Raw genomic sequence first — 25,828 nt, 5'->3', positions numbered from 1 at the left:
TGCTATCTGTTGCTCAAAGACTATGAGGGTCTTTTTATATGATTTTGGTGAAACTTTTGCCTCAAGCCCCTCCAACACTGGTGTGTCAGCATTGTGATGGAAGGGGCGGGGCTCTTTTTCGAGTGCGAGTGGAGTGAAACATAGCAAAGGCCGCTACTGCACATGCTCCTCAGACTCATTTCTCCTTAAAGAGAAAACAGCCTTAAACCTTTTGTCCTTTTTATTATTTATATTTTTATAATGTACTTTATGCACTTAAAATGATATCTTAAAACATTATGCAATTGTTGCATTAACAGTTATGGCACATTTGTGCAGCATTAAACAGTCTTTGTAATAAGCCATTACAGATGCAACATCTGCAGTTTAAAGATGGCTTTTGTTGATGTGGATCGTGTTTTACGGTCTATGTGTCCACGTCAGAAATGGTCCTGTGGCTCAGCGCTAGAGCATTGCGTCAGCAGTGCAAAAGGTAGTGGGTTCCATTCCCAGGAACACAGGTATTAATAAGTCACGTCTGCCAAATGCACAGAATGTAAATGTTTATGTAATAAAAAATGCCCTTATGATAAAAGGAAAAATGCCTCTGGAAATCACTTCCAAAATTCTCCCCTTACAGGAAAAGTTCATTTCTGTTTGACTGACAGTTTTAGTGATCATTTTAAAAATGAAATAAAAAAATAGTTTAGATGTAGTAAGCTACGTTTGCCATGTTGCTGTATCTTAGCTTGCTACATCTCCAGGGTGGTGGCTTTAGTGTAGTGAAGCTTCATTTCATGTCGAGTAACTGTTAGCTCAGCTCATTACATTTTCCAAGTAGCTTGCCCAACACTGGATATAAACTCAGAATCGACATTTCTAGCATAGCGTCCAGTGAGACATCATTGAAGTCGAGAGAATAGGATGCATCTCTGTATGTGCACACTCTTTATTCCCTGGTGATGTGATATGATTCCGTTGTGAACTTTGCTTTGTCATATTTCATTGTGTTCTGCACTAGATGTAGACGACATTTGTGTTGTGTGTAAACAGGATTATGACCTGAGTCAGCTGCAGCAGGCAGACATAGAGAACGATGGCATCGGGTCCGCCGGTGTACGCAGACTGGACGAGAGACCGCTGCATCATCATCCCCAATATCCTGTCCGATCAACCGCACCCCATCCTGGAGATATTGAAGACTTCATCAGTGAGGTGGAATAGCATTAAACACACATTATTCGATTGATTGTGGGTACGCGAGTAAAGACGATGTTTGTTTTAATAAAGTCACTACAGCTAACTGGACCCAAGAACCTTTGGTAGGCCATTTAAAACGCATTTCTGCCGTTAGTCACGAAGCAACAGAACACACAAGCATTTATTGACAAGTAAGCAGATGATGAGCAGAAAGTGAAGTGTTTAACACACTCTTTGTGGTGGCAGGGTCGGAGAGCAGCTGACAATGATCCTAGCGCTCCGCCATACGACTCACTCTTAGTGTTTGACTACGAGGGCAACGGCTCTACGGCGGGATCGCTCAGCTCCATCAGTTCCTCCTCCAGCAGTGATGGTGACCAGGATTATGATTATCTCAATGACTGGGGTCCACGCTTCAGAAAACTCGCTGACATGTACGACGGTGGCACAGATGAATGAAAACAAGGACCAACTAGAACAGTGGTGCCCAAACTCAGGGCTGGAGGACCAGTGCACGTTTCTACTAAACTCTGCAGGACACATTGGCCCTCAGGACCGAGTTTGGGACCCTAGACCAGAACAACATAGCTTTTCTCTATTCAACGAATGGACGACAGCTTCTTGGGTTTATACATATACAACCCAAGACTTCAAGTAACGCCTAAAGTCATATTTAATGCAAACATGCTTGAGGATTGCTCTTAGAGGACGCTTCAGGGAACTGTCAACGGTCAGGACGTGTTCAGTTACACTTGAGTTTTACAGGACAGAAAATGTCAGGGGAGTGTTCACCTAATATTAAGAAGAATGAAAATCTGTTACAAACTTCAAAATCTGGCCACTAGCAGAACAGACGATCCATTATACAAAAATACCAAAATATGTAAAGAACATGTAAACAGGTTTGCAGTTTAAAACTTCATGGCAAAGTTGTTGTTTTTTCTACAATGCTTAGCTGTGTGTGAAATCATTTCATTACATAAAATTCCAAAAGCACTTCATGTGTAAAAAAGCTATTACAAATGACATAAAAATTCTCTAAGGGGCGGTTTTTCGGCCAGGGCTTAAGCCTAGTCCCAGACTCATTTAAGTGTTACGGGTGTCTTGATCAAAAACCACTTACTGACATATGTTGAAATATATCAGCGCGATTGTTTTGTCTCGAGACGCACACCGTTGCATTACATTACATAGTGATGCTTTTTCAGAAAGTATGTTTTTAAAAACAACTTAAATATGTAAGGGGTAATCCACAGCTAGATGTGCATTAAAGGGTTTTATCTGGAATCTAGAAGGGTTTATCTGGAAGATTGTTAAACCCCCGTTGACTCCCATCGGAAGGTATTTATTTTCCCTACTATGGCAGTAAATTGTGGGCGAGATCTGACATTCTTCCAAATATCTTCCTGTGTGTTCAGCAAAACAAAGACGTTTATACAGGTTTGGAACAATCTGAGGGTGACTAAATGATGACAGAATTTTCATTTTTGGGTGTGTTGGGGAAACTTTCCTGAGAGATGAGACCAATATTTTATTGCTCTGCAAAACAGAGCGACAATCATCAGTCTGCAGAGAGTGGAACAATCATCTCTCATTTTAATCACCTCATGCTGACTCATGTTACAATGTAATCCACAGCTCCACGGCCATGCACATCACCATTCTTAATAACACAAGACATTATTCATTCTACAAACTGATTGTTCTCTGACCTCAATGCAGGCCTCTGCTTTGCCACATGAAAGAGAGAAATCCCTAACAATCTCGCACTTGTGTTAGTAGAAGCAAATGCATATTCTTACATTAGTTTGCATAAGCATAAAAACTCGACATTTCCTCTACAGGTGAAGTATCCCTTCAATGATCGTAAAATATACAAAGATGTACTGTAAACTGTTTACATGTTCTTTCTGTATTTTTATAATCAATCATTTCAGTAATTATACCCTAGTTTTATAGATGAAGAGTTTGGTTCCAAAATGAGATAACTCTTTTTCAAATATTTTTAACACAATAAAACACAAGAAAAACATGATTTTTGAAAATGAAAACCAAAAATGGAACCAAACTCTTTGTATACAGTATATACACTTTCAAAAGCTTGTCTTGATGTAGTGGTTTTGGGAAGAAAATGCAGATGCAGCATTTGGGATTGGAAACGATTTGACAGGCTTTGTAGATGAGCGTATGTAATGCAATTTAAACTACATAAGGATTAACATTATTTTCTGGCAATAAAATCTAAAATGTCATTTTGTAATTAAATAATGAGCGTGTACTGTTCGTATCTTGGTATACAATGTTTTCCACTGTTCATCTAGGGCCTCATTTATAAAACGCAAAAATCCATATTTATAAAAACGCTCTTTGACGTGGAAAAGTGCTTAGCGCCACGTCAGGGTCTGAGCAGACGTACGCACTTTTGCTTCTCTGAGTGCTGCAGGTTTGTATAGGATTTGGACGTTGACAAATGTAGGACAGTTTTATAAATGAGGCCCCTGGACTGGGATGAAAGTGCCTAGAGAAATTCTTTTTGAGATGGATGCAGTTATGTAATTGCCATTAGAGGATGAGTTTTTCTCTATGTCTCTACTCTCTATGCTATAATGTATTTTCAAAGCTGCTTGGCAACAGTGCAAAACTGTGAAAAGTAATTGGAATAAATGTTTGTCTGCTAAATGTAAATGTAACTATTTGGCCAAATGCTCACACATATCTCATTTCAATAAGTTCAAAAAGTTTCCAAGATCTTGAATTAACTTCTGTCAAACATTTGCGAATATTGTTACAGGTATTCGTGGATTGTCAAATGTGTGAATTGCTTTGTGGTATTTTTGAGACCTTCGTGCCAGGTTGTGATGATTCACAAATATCTTTTAATCCACCAATCACAACACTCTTTACTGAACTGACTCAAGGGGCTCAGCGCTGCAGTGTTATGTAGCGCCGGTCACAATATACTTTTTGTTCTACTGACTTCCATTCATACACATACAAATGCGGCCGACCGGAAACGCAAGATCGTGTAAAGTTTTGCATTTCACTGCGTTCCGAAGTTCAAGTTTGGTGAACTCTGACCAACAGTAGATGGATATGCTTCAGACTCACCTTTTCAGGAATCACACAATCCACATTTTTTACAAATACAGCTTTAAAACCATGAAAACAAAAATAAAACTGCAAATAAGTCAGAATCCATGATGTGTAAATAAAAAACACCCAACGTTTTCTTCATCAACGGTTTTTCTTGTTGCTATGGTTGCTACCCATGCACGCAGGGCTCTCCGAAGACACGCTCTTAAAAAGGATGAGTTCATTATTAATACATAATGTGTGTCCTTCATTTATTTCACACACAATGTGTTAAAATAGAATAAGTGCCCATGTTTTTAGGGTGTACTGAAAGTCTAATGTGACCACCGATTTCGTTTCAACACAAAGCGGGAGGCTTTCTACACTCAACGAGTAAGTAAAGACAACTTGTTATATCTTATGCCACTTTATTATTCAGAAAATATTTGTAAGGATTGTTTTTGTTAATATTGAATAAATGTAAATGTGTATGGTTTTATAAATACAAAACTAATATGAACAGTACACAGCAGGGCTGTACTGGGACAAACATTCGGCCCTGGACGTCATCTGGACCGGCCCATTACGCATGCGCGCACACGCACACACACACACACACACACACACACACACACACGTGTCTGAATAATGAATAAGAAATGCAAATGATTTTTTATCAGCCTTTATTGTAAATAACTAAAGACTTTAATGTATGTACTGTTTATTATTATGATGGGAATAATGAATGCTTAGGTTACACAATTTTTGCTGTAACTATATACAGTTTTCAATGTTTCTTCAAGAGGTTCATTACATTACTACCAGGGCCTACAGAAGAAGCTTAGAAAACAAGTCACTTTTCTCTGCAACTTTGTCAATTATCACATCAGAATCAAGAGAGAAGAGGATGTCCCTCTCTGTTGCCATCAACATAAAACCTTCCAAATGCTCCTGTGAGAGCTTGCTTCTGAGTCTGGTTTGAATGAACTTGAGGGTTGAAAATGTACGTTCACAGGCAACCTGAGTGATGGACAAGGTGAGCAGAAATCTGTGTGCAAGACGTAGGAGGGGTAGGCATTTGGCATCAGACTGAACCTCTTGAGAATCTGGTAGCAACACAGTGGCCATTCATTACATGAGGAACTTCCTTACATTTGATCTCAACCTCCTCTTCACGTTTGTCTTCTGATGTTTTGACCTTGGACTCATGTAGTGGATACATTTTCACATTTCTCCACTGTACAGCAAAATTGCTTAATTCACATTGAGACCTGTCGTTTCCATAACAACATGTGAGGAACGTGATTGGTCGAGTAGGCAGTGTTGCCAACTTAGCGACTTTTCAGACCCCTTTAGCGACTTATTTTTCAAAAAGCGACTAGCGACAAATCTAGCTACTTTCTGAATGAGCTTTGGCGACTTAGCGAAACATTCTGCTTTACTTCTATTGCCCCGCGAGAGCGAGTTTTAGCCTTCCCAGCGCAGCACCACCTCTCTGTGTCTACTCTGTTCAGTGCGCGGCAGGAGAAGCAGCACATTCAGTTCAGACCGCAGTGACGCGTTAATGAGAGAGGCATGTACAAACAGTGTTTCCAAGAACTAATCACTTATTGACCTTGTTTGAGCATTTATGATTTAAAACGCGATGACTGTATGGACGCATAAACATGAACACAAACGGATTTTAGCTGTTCAAGGAAAGTGACTGCTGGTGTGTAGTTTTAAGTGGTTGAGTTCACTCACTATTGCATAGTTTTTGTTTTCTGCCAACAGAAACATAATATGTGTAGTAAAACCATCGTTATAAAAACAATTATCAATACACCCTAAGCAGTCACTACACTTATTAAAAGGTATGTTAGTTTTCGCAAAGGACAAGCCAAAATCAGAATCAAAATCAACCTACAAGTAGTAGAAAGACTCTTGCTTACAAACTTACAAATGAATGAAACGCTTCCCCTGAAGTAACTTTCATTGTATTAAGTTTTTAATCATACTATTTATATTAATAAATAAATACAGAGTTTATATTACAATAGGTTTGAACAGCACCGCATTAAGTCCAACAACAATGTTTTTAACCTCAGTTCAACGTCATTTCCTTGTGAACAATGGGAAGAGTTATGGGCAGTGCGACACATGAAGGCCGTATTTAACAATAACCCCGCCTGCTAACCAATGGGATGTGTTGAGGGTGGAGCTCCACGTGGAGCTCCTCCCCCATATGTAGCACCGCCCCGTACTGCAGCCAGGTGTACTTGATTTTCCATTGAAAAGTGTTGGCAACACTGAGTAGGCTCAACTTCGAAAAAATAAAATGGCGGCCGAAACGCCAGTTGGAGCATAGTTTTGTATGGATGTAAGTTTTATTTTCACTTTCAACAACTTCTGATTGCATTTCTAGTGAGAAATTCGTATTGTAGTTTTTAAATATGTGATTAGTTATTGCAAAGACGCTCTCTGTTTATAATTCAAATAGACTTCCGTTACGCTGCCTATCTGTTTCTCTGGGATGCCTTCCTGCACAGACGCTGCCGATGAAGTCATGGCGTTCAGCTGCTGTTTGTAACCAAACGCTGCCAGCGTTTACTAAAAAAGTGCCTTTGTCAACTTTTTCTTGTCAAAAAAGAAGTTAAGTGTGAACACGGGCGTATACGCGCCAAAAACAAAAACGAATTGAGCTTTGTTTTAAATAACAGTTATATTTCACAGTGATGGCTTATTATCGCTGTAATTTTGAAACAAAACAATGCACGTGCATATCAGTCTCACCTCAACAGTCAGACCCGACCTGACATCTTCACCGGAGTCTTTTGCTGCTCTTAAAGCAAATAATTCGTTGACTTTCACACACTTGGTGGCTTCTGCTTCGAGTGCTTGTCGTTTTTTCTCTCTTAACTTCTCGGCCCCTCCTTTAAGTTTAGACATTTTGTGCTTTCACATGTTACCTGTAAATTGCAGGTCATCACAAAAGTAAACGCTGCAGTGACGTATCCGCCGCTCTGTAGCCAGCAGGTCTGTTTCTTCATTCTGATTGGCCAATGTTGGTCACGTGTGTCAGTTTCGCAGACAGCTAGTGCTCGCATGAGCTTCATCGGCAGTGAGACAAAAGCCCGGAATTGGACTAATAGAACAATATACTTACGAGTTACGCATATAATTAAGCTTAAAAAAACACACACCTCATGGCCCACCGGGGATCTCCCGGTAGTCCCGATGGCCAGTACATGCCTGGTACACAGACATATATTATGTAAACACAAACTTTTATTCTTGGGCTGTTGACTCTTGTTTCTTAACATCAATTCTTGTGTGTTAGTGTTTGGAAAGTTTGCTCTATACTCAAATGTGAGGATATGGTGGTAAAATTGTCATAAAGTGATTTCATCTAAAGTGAATAAAGTTCACTAAACGCTAGACAAAGTTGCTCCACTACGTTTAAAGAAGATTAAAAATGGCAGCCCCACACCGTGGTATAATGAACACACTCAGGCTCTAAAGAAAGCGGCCCGAAAAATGGAGCGCAACTTTAAGAAAACTAAATTGGAGGTATTTCAGAGCGCTCTATACAGTACAGATATACAGATCTTATATAATGTGACGCATCCATTTATTAACGTTCATAAAACAGACTACTTTTACATGGACCTGTGGTCATACGGGAATTTTGATATAATTTTGTGTTTATTTGTCCATTTCAGAGTAAGAAGACGTGAAAGAGAACTCAGTTAAGTAGTTTGCGCTCTGACTCTCTAGGCACGCATGTTTAAACATGTTTTCCGCATTAGCCTCACACTGCATACAATACATTATCGTTGCTGTTTTGTACCTTAGCCGGGGAAATTTTTGTATTCTGCAGGCCATTGATTTCCTTCCGCTTTATCATCAATAGCATTAAATAAGCCTCTTACACCCACACATATTACGTCTTTGTGGGGTGAGAACACTGATAGATAAGGGCATGGCTGAAGGAGGGGAGACGAAATGGAGTGGTTTGTTCTATCAACTCCGCTGTAAGGAAGAGATTTAAAATGAAATGTCCANGTACAGCATGGAAGGATAGTATTCGAAAATACAGGAAAGCCCTAATAACTTCTAGATCCGCCTATTTTTCATCACTAATAGAAGAAAACCAGCACAACCCTAGGTTTTTATTTAACACGGTGGCTAAATTAACAAAAAATAAATCGTCAGTGACTTCTGATCCTGTATATCAGCATAGCAGTGATGAATTTATGAACTACTTCACATATAAAATCCAAGATATTAGAGAAAAAATTATAACAATGCAATCAGAAGTGAAACCCGCTGAACAAACTAACTACAGCGCCCTTAAGGAGAAAATGCAATTATTTTATACCGTAGATCAAGATGAGCTGTCTAAAATTATTAGATCATCTAAATCAACAACATGCATACTAGACCCTATACCTACAAATCTACTGAAAGAGATGCTCCCAGAAATTATAGATCCTCTTCTTGGTATTATTAACTCATCTCTGACATTAGGACATGTGCCTAAAGCATATAAGGTGGCTGTTATAAGGCCCCTTGTCAAAAAACCCCAACTCGACCCTAGAGAACTAAGGAACTACAGGCCTATATCGAATCTACCTTTCATATCTAAAGTTCTGGAAAAAGTAGTTTCAACTCAATTATGCTCCTTCCTCCAAAGGAATGACATCAATGAAGAATTCCAGTCTGGATTTAGAGCATGTCACAGTACAGAGACTGCTTTGATCAGAGTTACAAATGATCTGCTATTGGCGTCTGACCGAGGTTGTATCTCGTTATTGGTGCTGCTAGACCTTAGTGCTGCATTCGATACCATTGACCACAGCACACTCCTACATAGACTCGAAAATTATGTCGGCATTAAGGGAATAGCTTTGAAATGGTTTAAATCTTATTTATCCGACCGTTTTCAATTTGTAGCAATAAACAATGAGGTGTCACGCAAATCGCAAGTCCAGTACGGTGTACCACAGGGCTCAGTCTTAGGGCCTCTGCTCTTCGCATTATACATGCTACCTCTAGGAGATATAATAAAGCGACACGGAGTTAGCTTTCACTGTTATGCTGATGATACTCAACTTTATATTTCCTCGAAGCCTCATGAAACACAGCAGTTCCATCGAATAATGGAATGCATAGTCGATATAAAAAACTGGATGAGTAACAACTTTTTATTACTGAACTCGGACAAAACGGAAGTGTTACTTATTGGACCGAAAACTGCTATAAGTAACAACCAAGAATACTGTTTAACTATTGACGGATGTTCCATAAAACCCTCGTCGTCAGCAAAGAATCTTGGCGTTCTATTCGATAGTAATCTGTCATTTGAGAGCCACGTCGCCAACACCTGTAAAATTGCGTTTTTCCATCTTAAGAATATATCTAAACTACGTCATATGCTGTCAATGTCAGATGCAGAGAAGTTAATTCATGCATTCATGACATCAAGACTAGACTACTGTAATGCACTGTTAGGTGGTTGCCCTGCAGGCTTATTACAAAAACTCCAATTGGTCCAAAACGCGGCAGCTCGAGTTCTTACACGTACAAAAAAGTATGAACATATTAGCCCGGTTCTGTCAACCTTGCACTGGTTACCTATAAAGCATCGCGTTAACTTTAAAATCTTGCTTATTACCTATAAAGCCTTACATGGTTTAGCTCCTCAGTACTTGAATGAACTCCTTTTGTATTACAGTCCTTCACGTGCATTACGCTCTCAGGCGTCCTGTCAGTTGGTAATACCTAGAATTTCAAAATCAAGTGCAGGTGGTAGATCCTTTTCCTATCTAGCGCCTAAACTTTGGAATAGTCTTCCCTGCACTGTCCGGGAGGCAGACACACTCTGTCAGTTTAAATCTAGACTAAAGACGCATCTTTTTAATCTTGCATACACTACTCTTCCATAATATAAATCTTCAGAGGGTTTAGGCTGCATTAGTTAGATCAACCGGAACCAAAAACACAACTGATGTACTTGTTGCATCAAAGAGTACAGAACAGTACTCTACTCTCAGCCAGTCTTGTCTCATTGTTCCAAGGTTACCACAGCGAGCAGGATGCAGTTCATGGCCTGACCTGATGGTAGAGCGGAGAATGGGAAGTGGGGACCTGACAAGAGCTGAGATGATAGAGCTGGATAAAGAAGGACGCGGTCTCTTGACATGTCTTCACCACAAAACTTCAAATGCTATTAGATTATTAATGATAATCTTAAACTATAATTTATTTTATTATTAAGTTTATTTATTTTATTTAGCCTTGTTGTGCAAGTTCTCTGGAGCTTGTGCAGAGGCAGCAGCTTTTGCCAGAGGGGAACTGGAATCCCCTGGTTGGGCCTGGGTTCTCCTGAGGTTTTTTTTCTCGATTAGAGTTTTGGGTTCCTCGCCACCGTTTGCATACTGTTTTTGCACTATCTGCCTGACCGGGGGGGCTGCTTTAGAATCTTAAAGTTTTACTTAATTAATATTGCATATAGGAATTTATTATCTGTTATATTTGACCTGTGCTTCTCTCTCCTTTATCCTAAATGTGTGCTCTCACTGAGCGTGTGTGTGTGTGCGTACTTGTCTGTGTACGTACGTGTGTGTGTGTGTTGTGTGTGTGTGTGTGTGCGTGCGCATCCGTGTGTGTGTGTGTCTCTGTGTCTGTGTGTGTTGGTGCGTGTTGTGTGTGTGGAGTGTTTTGTGTGTGGGTGTGTGTGTTGGTGCGTGTTGTGTGTGTGGAGTGTTTTGTGTGTGGGTGTGTCTGTCTTCTGTGTTTTCAACCTTTTCTTGTTTTTGCAGGTACAACTTTGATTGTTTTGCTTGTAGTCAATGTGTCTCATGTACAGCTGCTTTGTAACAATGAAAATTGTAAAAGCGCTATATAAATAAAGTTGAGTTGAGTTGAGTTGAGAAAATTACATAAGTAACCACACGCTCAACATTATTCTCATCTGTTCTTCAAATGTTATTTCTAGCAAGCCAGTCTGCATGTGTTGACAGTAACCACATAGTTGCTGTTTACGAACAGGTCCAGGGTGCGCATATGGCTGGCATTATACATTGCTGGCTAAAGTGAATATACACTCACCTAAAGGATTATTAGGAACACCATACTAATACGGTGTTTGACCCCCTTTCGCCTTCAGAACTGCCTTAATTCTACGTGGCATTGATTCAACAAGGTGCTGAAAGCATTCTTTAGAAATGTTGGCCCATATTGATAGGATAGCATCTTGCAGTTGATGGAGATTTGTGGGATGCACATCCAGGGCACGAAGCTCCCGTTCCACCACATCCCAAAGATGTTCTATCGGGTTGAGATCTGGTGACTGTGGGGGCCATTCTAGTACAGTGAACTCATTGTCATGTTCAAGAAACCAATTTGAAATGATTCGAGCTTTGTGACATGGTGCATTATCCTGCTGGAAGTAGCCATTAGAGGATGGGTACATGGTGGTCATAAAGGGATGGACATGGTCAGAAACAATGCTCAGGTAGGCCGTGGCATTTAAACGATGCCCAATTGGCACTAAGGGGCCTAAAGTGTGCCAAGAAAACATCCCCCACACCATTACACCACCACCACCAGCCTGCACAGTGGTAACAAGGCATGATGGATCCATGTTCTCATTCTGTTTACGCCAAATTCTGACTCTACCATTTGAATGTCTCAACAGAAATCGAGACTCATCAGACCAGGCAACATTTTTCCAGTCTTCAACTGTCCAATTTTGGTGAGCTCGTGCAAATTGTAGCCTCTTTTTCCTATTTGTAGTGGAGATGAGTGGTACCCGGTGGGGTCTTCTGCTGTTGTAGCCCATCTGCCTCAAGGTTGTGCGTGTTGTGGCTTCACAAATGCTTTGCTGCATACCTCGGTTGTAACGAGTGGTTATTTCAGTCAAAGTTGCTCTTCTATCAGCTTGAATCAGTCGGCCCATTCTCCTCTGACCTCTAGCATCAACAAGGCATTTTCGCCCACAGGACTGCCGCATACTGGATGTTTTTCCCTTTTCACACCATTCTTTGTAAACCCTAGAAATGGTTGTGCGTGAAAATCCCAGTAACTGAGCAGATTGTGAAATACTCAGACCGGCCCGTCTGGCACCAACAACCATGCCACGCTCAAAATTGCTTAAATCACCTTTCTTTCCCATTCTGACATTCAGTTTGGAGTTCAGGAGATTGTCTTGACCAGGACCACACCCCTAAATCATTGAAGCAACTGCCATGTGATTGGTTGATTAGATAATTGCATTAATGAGAAATTGAACAGGTGTTCCTAATAATCCTTTAGGTGAGTGTATGATATATGCTCTGTTATATGTCAAAAATATATATGCCTGTAACAAATATTTTGTACAGTTTACATGTGACCACAAATGAATGTTTTGACTCTCTTATGTTATTATTTTTTTGTGTTTACCATATAGAAAAGTGTTCTCTTTATTATGTCTATGGATATGACTATGAGCAAGAACACGGTACATGAAACAACCACAGCAGCAGCAGGACACTCACTTCAAGTGTGCACCTGTGGCTGGGTGAAAATAACATCATTCAGGGGGTTGAGGATCCACCAAGGAAAGAGAGGGTGCTTGAGAGAGCAGAGACAAGGGCCTCGCATTGACGAGTACTTCTTACGAAGCAACCAGTCAAGTCAGTCGATTGAAGCACAGCGATGGGATAAAAACCAAAGTTCGCAGAGCATCAGTACCCCTGTCACTGAAGAGGACAATACAAGCACAGAAATGCCGGTGGAGGAACCCACCCAACCGCAGAGACCTCCTAAGGAGGAAAAGATCAAAGGACACAAAGCGAGGTGTGAGGTGGCCCAAAGCTGTTGAAAAGAGAGAGTGGGAAATAGTCAATAACAACCTGACAAAAATCCTGGAACAACAAGTGGGCACAGCAGAGAAAAAGCTGGAAAGGATGGGCGACATCATTTAGCACTATGGAGAAGAGCATAATTGAGTTGAAACTACTTTTTCCAGAACTTTAGATATGAAAGGTAGATTCGATATAGGCCTGTAGTTCCTTAGTTCTCTAGGGTCGAGTTGGGTTTTTTTGACAAGGGGCCTTATAACAGCCACCTTATATGCTTTAGGCACATGTCCTAATGTCAGAGATGAGTTAATAATACCAAGAAGAGGATCTATAATTTCTGGGAGCATCTCTTTCAGTAGATTTGTAGGTATAGGGTCTAGTATGCATGTTGTTGATTTAGATGATCTAATAATTTTAGACAGCTCATCTTGATCTACGGTATAAAATAATTGCATTTTCTCCTTAAAGCGGCAGTCCGTAGGATTGGCCTCTTTGTCGCCATCTCAGTTTGTAATTGCTACTGCAGGTGATGTGCGGAGATATTTCTTTACGTGAGTTGTGATTCGGCGCTGCTCAACTGCGCGGATGAGTCTGATGTTTTGAGTCGTGGCCCGTGACAGTGCAGCGGTGAGAATCTTCACTGTACATCAGTAGCGCATAATAAACACAGATAACATGGCAGATGATATAACACGAAACAAATAAGAACATAAACAGACACAAATAGCGCAAATGGAGGCTGTGTTGAAGTGTTTTGATTTTATTTCGTCATTTTGTTATTTCTCATGGAAACTCCCGTAACGCAAACCGGACAGAAGATCCCCAAACGCGGGTCTCAAATGCTGACAGGCACGGTCATAAATCATTATACACCATACAACTATATATACTACATGCAAAGCCTTGCCATCATATCCGGGATATAAGTCCGTAAATTTGAGTGAAATCACAGGCTTCACTTGTCCGTGCTAATGAAATACAGATGTGGGGAGGTCATTCCTGAATCACACGAGGTCCCTAGATAATACTAATCCCGGGCGAATAGGTCTTAAATTACATTTATCATAAAGAACATAAAGAGAGAAAGAACAACCGATGAAAGTGTACCCGTCTGTGTTAACACAACAAGTGCGCTACGCTTTTTGTGTTATCTATTGAAATGTCTTAACTTACCTGTTCAGAAGAAATAAAGCGATGTCTGCATCCGTTCAGATCACGGAGTTCCCGCCACCTTTGAAATGCCTTGCCGATATTAACTCTTGTTTTCGCACGAGTCCGATCACATTCCCTGTTTCTTTGTAAACCGTCTTCAGTTCGTTCTTTCTTGTTTTTCACAAATGATGAATCCCCAGATGTCAACACTGCTTGGCGTTTAAAAGTAAAAGTACTAAACGCCGCCATAAATATACTAAACGTTGTATGAAATCCTACCCAACAGTTGTGAGTACACGCTACAAATCGCCTGTCACTCGCAGCATACACGCGCGGGCTAGCAGCCGGATCCTCTTCCTTCTGTGTACGAATGTGACGCAAAGACGCACAGACGAAAGACACCATATAAGGATCTCCGGAAAAGTCGACTCGACAGGGCAAATTACAAACCATTATTACAAGCGGTGAATCCAGCGAGGGTAGTGACACAGTTTTAAACACCGTTCTTTCATGCACTTGCTCAATAATTGGTTTTAGCTCATTTTTACTCCAAAAAACTTGCAGACTGCCACTTTAAGGGCGCTGTAGTTAGTTTGTTCAGCGGGTTTCACTTCTGGTTGCATTGTTATAATTTTTTCTCTAAATGTGAGTGTCAGTAGTAAATATGATACACTGAATGTAAAAACGTGATTTATGACCCCCTGCCAGTGTACGGTTATGACCCCTTTGACCCTACATCCTGTGTACATTTATGACCTCTTTGACCCTACATCCTGTGTACATTTATGACCTCTTTGTTGTTAATAATAATTCCAGACCTCGTTGATTCACACTCCCCCAGGGTTTGCAGAAGAGATAAGGATTTGGTTTTCAGAGTGCTTGGTCTTTGAACATGTCTGTGAATGAAGCAATACAAGATGACTTAAAGAAATAAGAAGCACTGATGTAAAATAAAATACATAAATAGCGATTAAATGAAATAAGATAAAATGGTATTTTGAAGTCAGGTTTAATGTGTTCAAAAGAACTGGCCTGAGTTGAAGTGTGGTGCATGCAGTCAGTTGTTAAAATGTAAATGAAGTTCCAACTATGTTGGGGGATCCTCTGTCCCCCTTCCTACCCACACACCCCTCCACCCCCAAACCAAGACGGTGCTTTCACCCTGCTGTCATGATGTGCTGTGGGTGATTTGTAAATTAGAGAGAGATAAATGTAATGTTTTTGCGTGTGACGTTTCTTCCAAGAGCGTCTTGGTTTTGACTTTTATCTGCCAAATGTTCGAGACTGGGTCTGTCTTCTTATCAATGTGTCTCAAACAAAGTTCATGTTTGTGTGTTTTTATGACCTGGTAATTAATGTTTGTGGGTTTATGACCTGTTGCTGTGTCCCCACTGCCTAGTATCTACCCCCCACTCCACCTGGCAAAAGGTGTTTCCAGCCGGGCTGCCTGTCCCCCAAGACAGTGTGAAACCTGTCTGCTGGGGTTGTGTTTATCATTTAGAGAGAACTATGCTTCATGAGAGGAAAAAACTGTTATCTCATGACAGAGCAATAACAAATGAACTGGACATGGATGAGTTTGTGACAGAATTCTCTAAAATTTAAGTTATAATGCTGGGAATATTATAGTAAAATGAATAGATCTTTTATGTTTTCATCAAATCTAAAGTTACTAAGTTGTAAAATGTAAAAAATATATGTATATACATAAGAATTTAAAAATAAAAATGTTATACAATATTTATTACTAGACGTAAGAATAATTCAAAAAGCTAAATAGTTCTTTTGTAAATAGTTTGTTTATAGTAAATAGTTTGGAGCAAAAAATATATACTGTATAACCCCCCCTCTGCCCACCTGGAAAATCACTTGGCCCACCTTTCATCTCATATCTGGAGCCGGGCCTGCTGCCCTTACACACCACATGTGCTGCTCTCACTTTTAAGTAAATCTTAGTAGAACATTTAAAACAGTTGTTACTCTTTTGAGTAACTCATCAATGATGTCTCACGTTTGGGCATTGCATGTTTACCATATTGATACGTCAGATGTCATTATTTTAATTTTAACAACATTTAACAGAAGCTACATAAAAAAAAACATTGTGACACAGTCTGTACTCAACAGGATGCGAAGAAGTTATTTGACTTTTATATTTTTTATTTTTTTAAAGAATAAGGTTATCAATCTTGAATTTTGAAAAGAAGGCTAAACAATTGTATTTTAACCTAGGGTTAGAACTAAACTAGGGGATAGCACTATCCTTCTTTTAGATCTTGAAATATCATCTCAAACTAAACATTTATTAAATAAAACAAATTGGAGATGAAGATATTTACAAGTTTTCCAAATTTCAGGTTTAAGCGTTTAACCCTAAACCAGATTTTGGCATGTTTGGTTTTTAACGTGAGGATCAAAAGAGTATCTGCCTAAATTATAGAATTTCTTCCACCCCATAGTTGATAGGCACACTGGCATCTTCCCCGGCAGAAGAAAGTCAGACAGGATGGAACCGCATAACATTGTGAAATGTTCGAGTCCTTGACTTAACTGCTAAAGTCTATTGTTGTGTTAAACTGACAGTTTAGAGGTGCTAACACATGTGGATTGCCTTCATGGCACAGGCAGAGAGAACATGTTGGGCATGTGCTTTGATCAAAAGCTAATTGACGACCGTTGTTAAGAATGCGGACCAGTAGTATACTTGCACTATATGCCTAGCAGACACTCCCGGCATCTTCCACAGGCAAAAGAAAATCAGACAGGATGAAAAACACATACTTGTTAAATGAATCTTTGACTTAACCCTTGGACACTGAACCTTTGTCAGAGCACATTGCCTTGCTTAGTCTAACAAAAACTCACATTCAGACCCACTCTCCCATGACCAGGAAGAACATTTCGGGGCATTTCCTTTCATTAAAAGCTAGTTTATGGCACATTGAGAAGAAGACAGACCCCCAAAGTCTCAAACACTTTCATCATTTGCCAGATAAAGGTCATAACCTGGAACCAACCCACTGTTAAAAGAAAACATCACACACATAAACATTTAATTCATCTCTCTAAATGATAAACACAACCCCAGCAGACAGGTTTCACACTGTCTTGGGGGACAGGCAGCCCGGCTGGAAACACCTTTTGCCAGGTGGAGTGGGGGGTAGATACTAGGCAGTGGGGACACAGCAACAGGTCATAAACCCACAAACATTAATTACCAGGTCATAAAAACACACAAACATGAACTTTGTTTGAGACACATTGATAAGAAGACAGACCCAGTCTCGAACATTTGGCAGATAAAAGTCAAAACCAAGACGCTCTTGGAAGAAACGTCACACGCAAAAACATTACATTTATCTCTCTCTAATTTACAAATCACCCACAGCACATCATGACAGCAGGGTGAAAGCACCGTCTTGGTTTGGGGGTGGAGGGGTGTGTGGGTAGGAAGGGGGACAGAGGATCCCCCAACATAGATGGAACTTCATTTACATTTTAACAACTGACTGCATGCACCACACTTCAACTCAGGCCAGTTCTTTTGAACACATTAAACCTGACTTCAAAATACCATTTTATCTTATTTCATTTAATCGCTATTTATGTATTTTATTTTACATCAGTGCTTCTTATTTCTTTAAGTCATCTTGTATTGCTTCATTCACAGACATGTTCAAAGACCAAGCACTCTGAAAACCAAATCCTTATCTCTTCTGCAAACCCTGGGGGAGTGTGAATCAACGAGGTCTGGAATTATTATTAACAACAAAGAGGTCATAAATGTACACAGGATGTAGGGTCAAAGAGGTCATAAATGTACACAGGATGTAGGGTCAAAGGGGTCATAACCGTACACCTGGCAGGGGGTCATAAATTACAGGTCATAAATCACGTTTTTACATTCAGTGTATCATATTTACTACTGGTGTTTTGATTGAAAACAACTTGCACTGACATATCTTAAAACATATCACTGCAATTGTTTTGTCTCAAGATGCACACAGTAATGTTTTTTTTGTAAAGTGAGTTTTTTAAAACAACTTAATTATGCTCATTTAACAAACTAAGGGGTTAAGGAATGCTTTGCCCCCAGCTATGACACGACAACGACCAAGTCAATAGCCACTGAGCCCATTAAAGCCACTCCCACATCAACATTTAAGCCTTCAGTGAAGCCCCTCCCACATTCACATCCATCAATAAATGCTGGCAGTTTTAGCACAGTGAGAAGACGTGTTCCCTGGGTTGAGCTGTGAGGACTTCAATCATTGAAAGTAAAACATGAGCAACAACACGTGTGATGAAGAACCATGCAGAGCGGACAATGACAGCGCCGAGGAACAAAGAGGTTGGTGTCCATTCTCCTTTAAACAGAGAGGGAAACTTAAAAATTGAGAAAGACAACACGTAAAATCTATCAAGACTCTAATACTCATGAGTTGATCAAATACATACAGTATATACATGAGTTGCTGTAAAACAACAGTGACATAAAGAAACATTTGTCGATCACTGCATTCTACCAAACTGAGCTTAACCAAATCTAAATTTGTTCTGTTAATCGGTCACTTGTAGTTCACCTTTATTGTTCGTATGTGTTTTTGACAATTGATGTGTTCATTTTAGATCTGACGGAAGAAAAAGAAGGAAATGAAGAGGATTTCACACGTGGAGAAGAATCTTCACGTTCACGTGAAAGAGCTCCAAGAACTGGAGGCAAGAAGTGTTCGGGCTTCAGCTGCCGTCAGTGTGGGAAGACCTTGACATCTAAAGGAAGCCTCAGCAATCACATGAGAATGCACAGCGGAGAGAAACCGTTCACCTGCCAGCACTGCGGAAAGAGCTTCGCCTATAAAACCAGCTTAAAGTTACACGCCAACGTTCACTCGGAGGTGAAGCCGTTCACCTGCCAGCACTGCGGAAAGGGCTTCAGATCTAAAAAGAGCGTGACGGAACACATAACCATTCACACGGGAGAAAAACCTTTTGCGTGTCCAGAGTGTGGGAAGACTTTCAGCCGGAGGTTTTACATGTATAGCCACAGGAGATGTCACTCCAGCGAGAGGCCGTTCGTCTGTTCTCAGTGTGGAAAGAGTTTCAAAGGGGCAGCCGATCTGAAGACCCACGAGGTAGTGCATAGCGTCCTGAAGCCGTACCACTGCGCTCAGTGTGACAGGAGCTACAGCCAATCCGTTTCTTTACAGAGACATTTAAAGTCATACATCCATAATAAATACAGACCGCTGGAAAAATTCATGCTGCAGAGCGTCCCGCCGTGGACCAATGCTTCCCAATAAATACTCCTGTGAAAACCACCTCAAGCCAGTGTTTCCATATTTCAACGGATGTATTGCTTCATAAAAGGGGTTTTAATGTAGTAATTACAACTTGTAATGCATTGTCATGTCTCATGAATAATTGTAAGACTCATCAATTCATTGTAACACTTTGCATTTTTTACTGGGTTATTATTCTTTACAACAACATTTCATATTTTATGAACGATTATAATGCATCATTCCCTTTAATAACCCTTTATAATGCATTCTACATAAAGTGTTACCGATATTTTTTCTCTCTTAGCCCCGCTGCTTCTGTTGACAAAAGTTGTTCAGGGGAAATGTTTTGTAAGTTGTGTAGGTGCGTCGTTCATTTTATTATACAATGAGCTCATAAAAACAAACCTGTCTTGTATTTCTTGAGATGTTACTGTGCTGCGCTCGTGTTTTTACTGATTGCATGAAATAAACTAAAGCAACATGTTGAACATGAGCTTCACGTTGAAGAGAGTTTTTCAGTTAATGTATCTCAACTCTTCTAACAAAAGGAGTTAATACAAATATTTTAGTTTTGTGTATGTCCACTTCAGATGGTGGATGACCCCCGTGAGCCAGGAAATTGTGCTCATGTAAGTCATCATTTTAAAGGGGGATGATTGTTCAAACAGGCTTTTTAAAAACCAGATCACATATTAGACTTTAGGTTTAAACATATTTGATATTTATTTTGACTATTTACACCGCCTGGATATGTTTGGGTAAATAAATGCTGGTTGTTTTTTGCCCATTGTAGGGTCAAACACTTTTTAGTTCAATTTAACCCAACTGTTAGGTTTGTCTTGAAAATAACCCAGCATTGTGAAGAGATAACAAGCACACATTTCAGACTCTTTATTAGCATTCCTGAATTCTCTTCATCTACCCCAGAGCTGCTAAAGTCATCAAGCACTCCAGTCATGTCTGCTTATCCTGCTGCCATCTGAGACATTTTTCGGCCATGAGCCCCCCGCCCCCCATCTGTGGAGAATCAACAACTGGCGATTTGAAAAGACCAGACTCACACCTCACACCCGCTCTGATCTGGTCTGATCTGCACTTCACACATTCAGCTAGATTAAAGAGCTGGCCGTCTGGTGCAATCACAACAACCTGGAGCTCAACACACTCCAGACACCATCATGAACAGCACTGTGGCCGCAGCGGAGTCATTCAGCTGCGTGGGCACCACCATCTTACAGGACCTGAAATGGGACACTCACATAGATAAGCCAGCTGAGGAAGTTCAACCTGCTGCAGTTCTTGAGTCTGTCCTGTGTTCATGCGTAAGTGTCTGGTTTTTGTCATCAAAAGACTACTATAGACAAGCAGGACTGCTGAGAGGATCCTTGGTGCCCCCCCACACAACCTTCAACATCTCAAGAGGGAGGGAAAATCACTTTGTACACCACACACCCAGATCACTCCCTCTGTGAACTGTTGCCCTCTAGCGGCAGCAAACATAGAAAGAAAATGAACGTGAAGCATGTCTTCTTTTGTGTTCTACAGGTTAAAGTCATACAGATTTGACATGGCAAGTGGGTGAGTAAATGACGACAGAATTTTCATTTTGGGGTGAACTGTCCCTTTAAATCAAGATTGCTTCCTGATGTCCTGCAGTCACTAGAAAATCCCATGTGAAATGTAAAACAACCTTTCTCCGAGTATCTTTAAAATGTAAGACAATGAAGACAGAATTTTCATTTTGAGGTGAACTATCACTTGTAGCCGCATGTCTCTCTTTAACATTTCTTTCTGTTCCTTAGTAAGAGTTGCTCTCAGCAGCATTGTGAATAGGTTTTAAGTGGAAACTCTAAACTAAAAACTTTTACTGCTGTTTAGGAGAGCTCTAATGACCTGAAAGGTGTTGACAGACAGAATGCCTTCATCATTATTGGCCCAATCAGTCATTCACACTTACACGTCTGGACACACCGACTCCAGTGCTGTTTAAAGGTGCAGTTTGTAACAATTTTGCGGTAAAATATCCAAAAAACCACTAGGCCAGAGTATTTACAATATCACAAATGTTTCCAACTACTTGTAAATCGTGAGAAAATGGCCATTCTAAACAGTGACACAGGGGTTGTGCCGTCGCCTGTCAATGGCGTCATATCCGCGTTCCCCTTTGTTACCGCCTTTACTGACGTAGAAACCGCATGACAACAGTGTCCTAGACAAATGCGGAAGTAGTGTCTAGCGTCAACACTCTAAAAAACGTTAGGTTATTCTGGTAACCCAATAGTTAGGTTAGAGATATTGGGTCGTTTTGTTGGGCTATTTCTGACGTTCATTGGGTCATTTCTGTAACAACCCAGTCAGCTCGGTTAAAATTGAGCTGCGTGCGCGGTTATTTTAAATTTCAGTCGGTCGACCGGTGTTCTGCCAATTTATGCATCCCTATTGTAAGAGTTCGGTACCTTTCCATTCAGTTCTTGTGTTCCTGGTTCATGTGTGCGCTTCAGCAGTCTTAGGCTAACCCCAAATGCTCTCATTGGTTGAGACGCGTGGTGACACCCATCCCCAGCCAGCACCGATCAACATCCCACCCCTTTTGTGACCCATAGTTTGTCTGTACGTTTCAGAGCCAGTGAGCAACGGACTTTCGAAATAAAATAATAACTTTAAAAAACTGCGTTAATGTACGATAAAATAATTGTTGGCATTAATTAATTAATGCGTTAACGCGATAATAACGTGCTAACTTTCCCAGCCCTAAATATAATATAATATTACTTTATCTGTAATATTGCATAGCATGCATCATGTGAATGATTGGCTTAAAAGGTTTCTTTAATCTAGTATAGACATATGCCCGGTTAACCGAAAATATAAATCACTTGATTTATGCACAACTTGTGAGTGAAGTACGGTAAAATGCTGCTGCATCCAAAAGCCAGAGGGCGCTCTCGTGCAGAAACTCCAAATACGCACTGCAGAAGAGACCATAACACACGTAGTAGTAGGAAATGCCTAAGGACATGTTTTTACCACCGATCCTCAAGCCTCCTCAGGTATTTTTATGATAATAAAGTATATTTATAATGATCATGTTTGACGGGTGTTGCTTTTTCAAATGCACATTTAAAGGGACTCAAACTCGCACTGCTTTTAGATCGAGCAGCATTTCTACTGATCCCAGAGCCGTGCTTCACGGACAAGATACGCATCAATAAAATAAACGATACCTTGCATTATCGCAGCCAGCTCGGTTTCAGCAGGATTTGGTGGTAACCGCGGTTAACCGGGCACATGTCTAATCTAGTAAAAAGGAAATTACTAGTCATCCAGTTTGTTATATTTTGGATAGTTTAAAGGCTTCATCTTGTTTTGAAATATACAACTGGATATAATCTGCATAGCAGTGGATACTAATTCCATGATTTCTAGTAATATTACCAAGAGGAAGCATGTATATAGAGAATAGCAGAGGCCCTAAAACCGATCCTTGAGGTAATGATAATCCACGCTGTGAGCAATGCGTTGCGTACCATCTCAATCAGAGTTCCGAAGTCACTTCACACTCTTCACACATCCTGATGTCACTCACCACCGCGGGCAGCACGACAGCTCCGATGTTCCTGACCCTTCAGGATAACGGATATCTGTGCAGAAAAATTGAGAACACGGCACCAGGAAAGCATTGAGTGCTCACCTTACCTTTAGTAGAGGAACCACAACGTTCCAGACGATTGAGTCTCCGATGACCACAGCGTTGCATTCCGTCTCGCGGGGGGGGAGAAGCAGTTCCTGGTGGGGATCTCAAAGACAGGAGGCGGCTTCGATCCTGGCTAGCACATTTCGCCGTGGGTGTGTCAGTGCAGGAGTGTAGTTCAACTGGGCCCATCGTATCCTCTATGCATGAGCTCTGTATTAAAATCATGCCACAAACTTGCCACAGACATGCAAGTGTCAGACCAGGATTGACAGGTTCGGACTGAAGAATCCTGGAGCATTAGACAAGAATCTCAGGGGCAGATGTGAAGAGCTCCAGTGGTCCTGATGGCTGTATTTTGCATTATCTATATAGTGATCTGAAATAAACAAATAATATTGTCTGAATATTTTACAATATTGGTCTGGTAATAGCCCGAACCCAGAGCACGTTGTGGTTACAAATAGCAGCCGGCAATGTTCAAAGATAGCATTTGTGCACAGAGGCAGCTTAGAGAGACAGGCTTCATAGGCAGCGTAACAGAATTAAAATGTAATTATAAACAGAGAGCGTCTTTGCTATAACCAATCACATTTAAAAACTACAATACTAATTTATCGCTAGAAATGCAATCAAAAGTTATTGAAAGTTATGGGGCACCGTTTGTAAAATTAAATGTGTACCAAAAACCTGTCAAATTTCGCCAGATTTAAAGCTAAATGTACACCGCATCATTGATAGCTGTCGGCACCCCAATTTGGATGAAACTACTTACCCTCGTAGTTGTGGATATAACTCGATATATAGAGCTTGAATCCTTTGTCCCGCTTGCTTGTTGGAGCTAGAGCCCTTGCACGGCCCTTAAATCCAGGCCCGAGCCCGGCCCTGCCCGACAAGCTTATCAGAATTCTAGGCCCGAGCCCGCCTAGAGCCCGATTTTTTTATTTATTTTAAATTCCATTACACAGCCAATACTACTGCAGCCATTAAAATAGTTCCGTTTTGTTTTTTTTAATGGCAAAGTAGTTATATATATATTTTTCTTTATTAAGTTAATTTAGAAAAAAATTTGGAGCATTTTTTTGTTTGGTAAATTAAACTTTTTGTTTTTTAAATAGACGACCTAGTGGCTAGCGGCCGATGGTGAGTTGACTACGTTTGATCAATTTAGACTATCAAATCAACCCTTGGCTTGCCTGCAATCAAATCCAAAGTTTTTTTTAAATAAAGAAAAAACTCAACAATTTAAGCATATCACAATTTTAGTTGAAACGTTTATTATCACCACAACAGTAAAAGGGCTGGGCACTTTTTTTATAAATTGAGGTGCTCTGCTGCTTGCAATGGTGAACAAAGTGCTGAAAACAAATGAAAACGTGTAAAATCGAAACAATTAAAATAATAACAACAACATGCAGATTGTCTAACCTTACACTTAGGCAACAATTACTAATGAAAAAGTCTAATCCCAAACAGAAAACGAGACAGCCTCCTAACATGGGTACAGTCACAAGAGCAATCTCTTAAAGAACATTGTGTAGAAAAACAGCCCAGAAGTTTGCCTTTCCTCTTCGTTTTTCTGTGTTTTAAGTTCGCCATTTGCGATTTTTCTCTTTATGTTCTCCATTGCACGTGAGGTGAATAGTGGACAAGGGAAACCTGTGTGAACGCGCAGGCGCAACTGCGCACAATCAGAATGTGTAATGTGTGTCAGCGTGATATGTAAACGTGTTTGATGTTTTAAATTGACCATCATCAACTTCTTATCGCTTCTTTATTTACTGAATTTCTAATATATATTAGAAATATTAATGAATGTCTAATATATAAAAAGGAGGACAAGCCTAAAACAAGCCCGAAGCCCTGCCCACTTGCGAGCTATGATGTCAAAATTGGCCCGAAGCCCGGCCCGAGGGGCGTAAATAAGTCGGGGCCCGTCGGGCCCGGGCTGAAATGCAGGGCGGCTCTAGTTGGAGCAGGGGACCAGGCATCAACGATATGGTGTACCATGCTTATTTTTGGCAGATATTGAGGACATCTTGTAAAAACTGACATTTTGCGCGGTGCGAGAGCAAACCAGAAACTGACATCCCGACTTCTTAAGTTCGTCGCTACGCTTGTGCACAGGGTCTGGGCAGCATTAAGAGGCTTCGGAGAAGCAGGACCTTCGACATCCCGTGCGATTTCACCTCCAGCTCGTTCGGAACTGCCATGTTGAGTACTGAAGTAGACGGTAGCTGTGTCCTAAGGTCGCGGACTTAAAAATGAGGACTTGTTCTTCAAAGCACGCAGCCTCAAAAGTCCAAGAACCAAACTGAAATGAGACGGTCTAGCCTCGCAGAGGATTTCCTAATTGCGTCACCTACTGCTCATGTTGCGTGGTGACAGCAGCAAGACACAGCAGAGACATTTCTGACTTTTTTAAACAAATACGGAGCCAGGAAAATGATATTTAATTTTAGAGAATATGACACGTTTATGTAGATTTAAACAGCCCAACAGTATATTAAATGAACCAACCTTAGACATTTAAAACACAATAATGCACCAATAATGTTAATTAACAACATCACATATAATATTAAAGGGGTCATTTTACGCGGCTAAAACGAATATTATTGTTT

At 40.5% G+C, this 25,828-nt stretch overlaps 2 protein-coding genes across 3 annotated transcripts; both read left to right on the top strand.

Moving 5' to 3' along the window:
* The first annotated feature begins 470 nt into the window (after nucleotides 1–470).
* Nucleotides 471–4,371, top strand: LOC130551283 (cadherin-2-like). 2 transcript variants are annotated; one of them, XM_057328844.1, is made up of 2 exons: nucleotides 471–1,189; nucleotides 1,426–4,371. In XM_057328844.1, the coding sequence occupies exons 1-2, from the start codon at nucleotides 1,076–1,078 to the stop codon at nucleotides 1,636–1,638; spliced, it is 327 nt and encodes a 108-aa protein (XP_057184827.1). In that variant the 5' UTR covers nucleotides 471–1,075; the 3' UTR covers nucleotides 1,639–4,371. The 2 variants fall into 2 exon arrangements, 1 of the variants encoding a protein (XP_057184827.1); XR_008962573.1 differs by having other exon boundaries at nucleotides 1,081–1,194; nucleotides 1,426–1,539.
* Nucleotides 4,372–18,474: 14,103 nt separating this feature from the next.
* LOC130551282 (oocyte zinc finger protein XlCOF15-like) lies at nucleotides 18,475–19,531 on the top strand. The gene is made up of 2 exons (XM_057328843.1): nucleotides 18,475–18,582; nucleotides 18,861–19,531. The coding sequence occupies exons 1-2, from the start codon at nucleotides 18,516–18,518 to the stop codon at nucleotides 19,529–19,531; spliced, it is 738 nt and encodes a 245-aa protein (XP_057184826.1). The 5' UTR covers nucleotides 18,475–18,515.
* The last annotated feature ends 6,297 nt before the right edge of the window (nucleotides 19,532–25,828 follow it).

This window comes from Triplophysa rosa, unplaced genomic scaffold, assembly GCF_024868665.1.
Source record: "Triplophysa rosa unplaced genomic scaffold, Trosa_1v2 scaffold86_ERROPOS1239135, whole genome shotgun sequence".
Classification (NCBI taxonomy): domain Eukaryota; kingdom Metazoa; phylum Chordata; class Actinopteri; order Cypriniformes; family Nemacheilidae; genus Triplophysa; species Triplophysa rosa.
The sequence above is the reverse complement of the archived record's forward strand: the minus strand, read 5'-3'. Positions and strand labels throughout refer to the sequence as shown.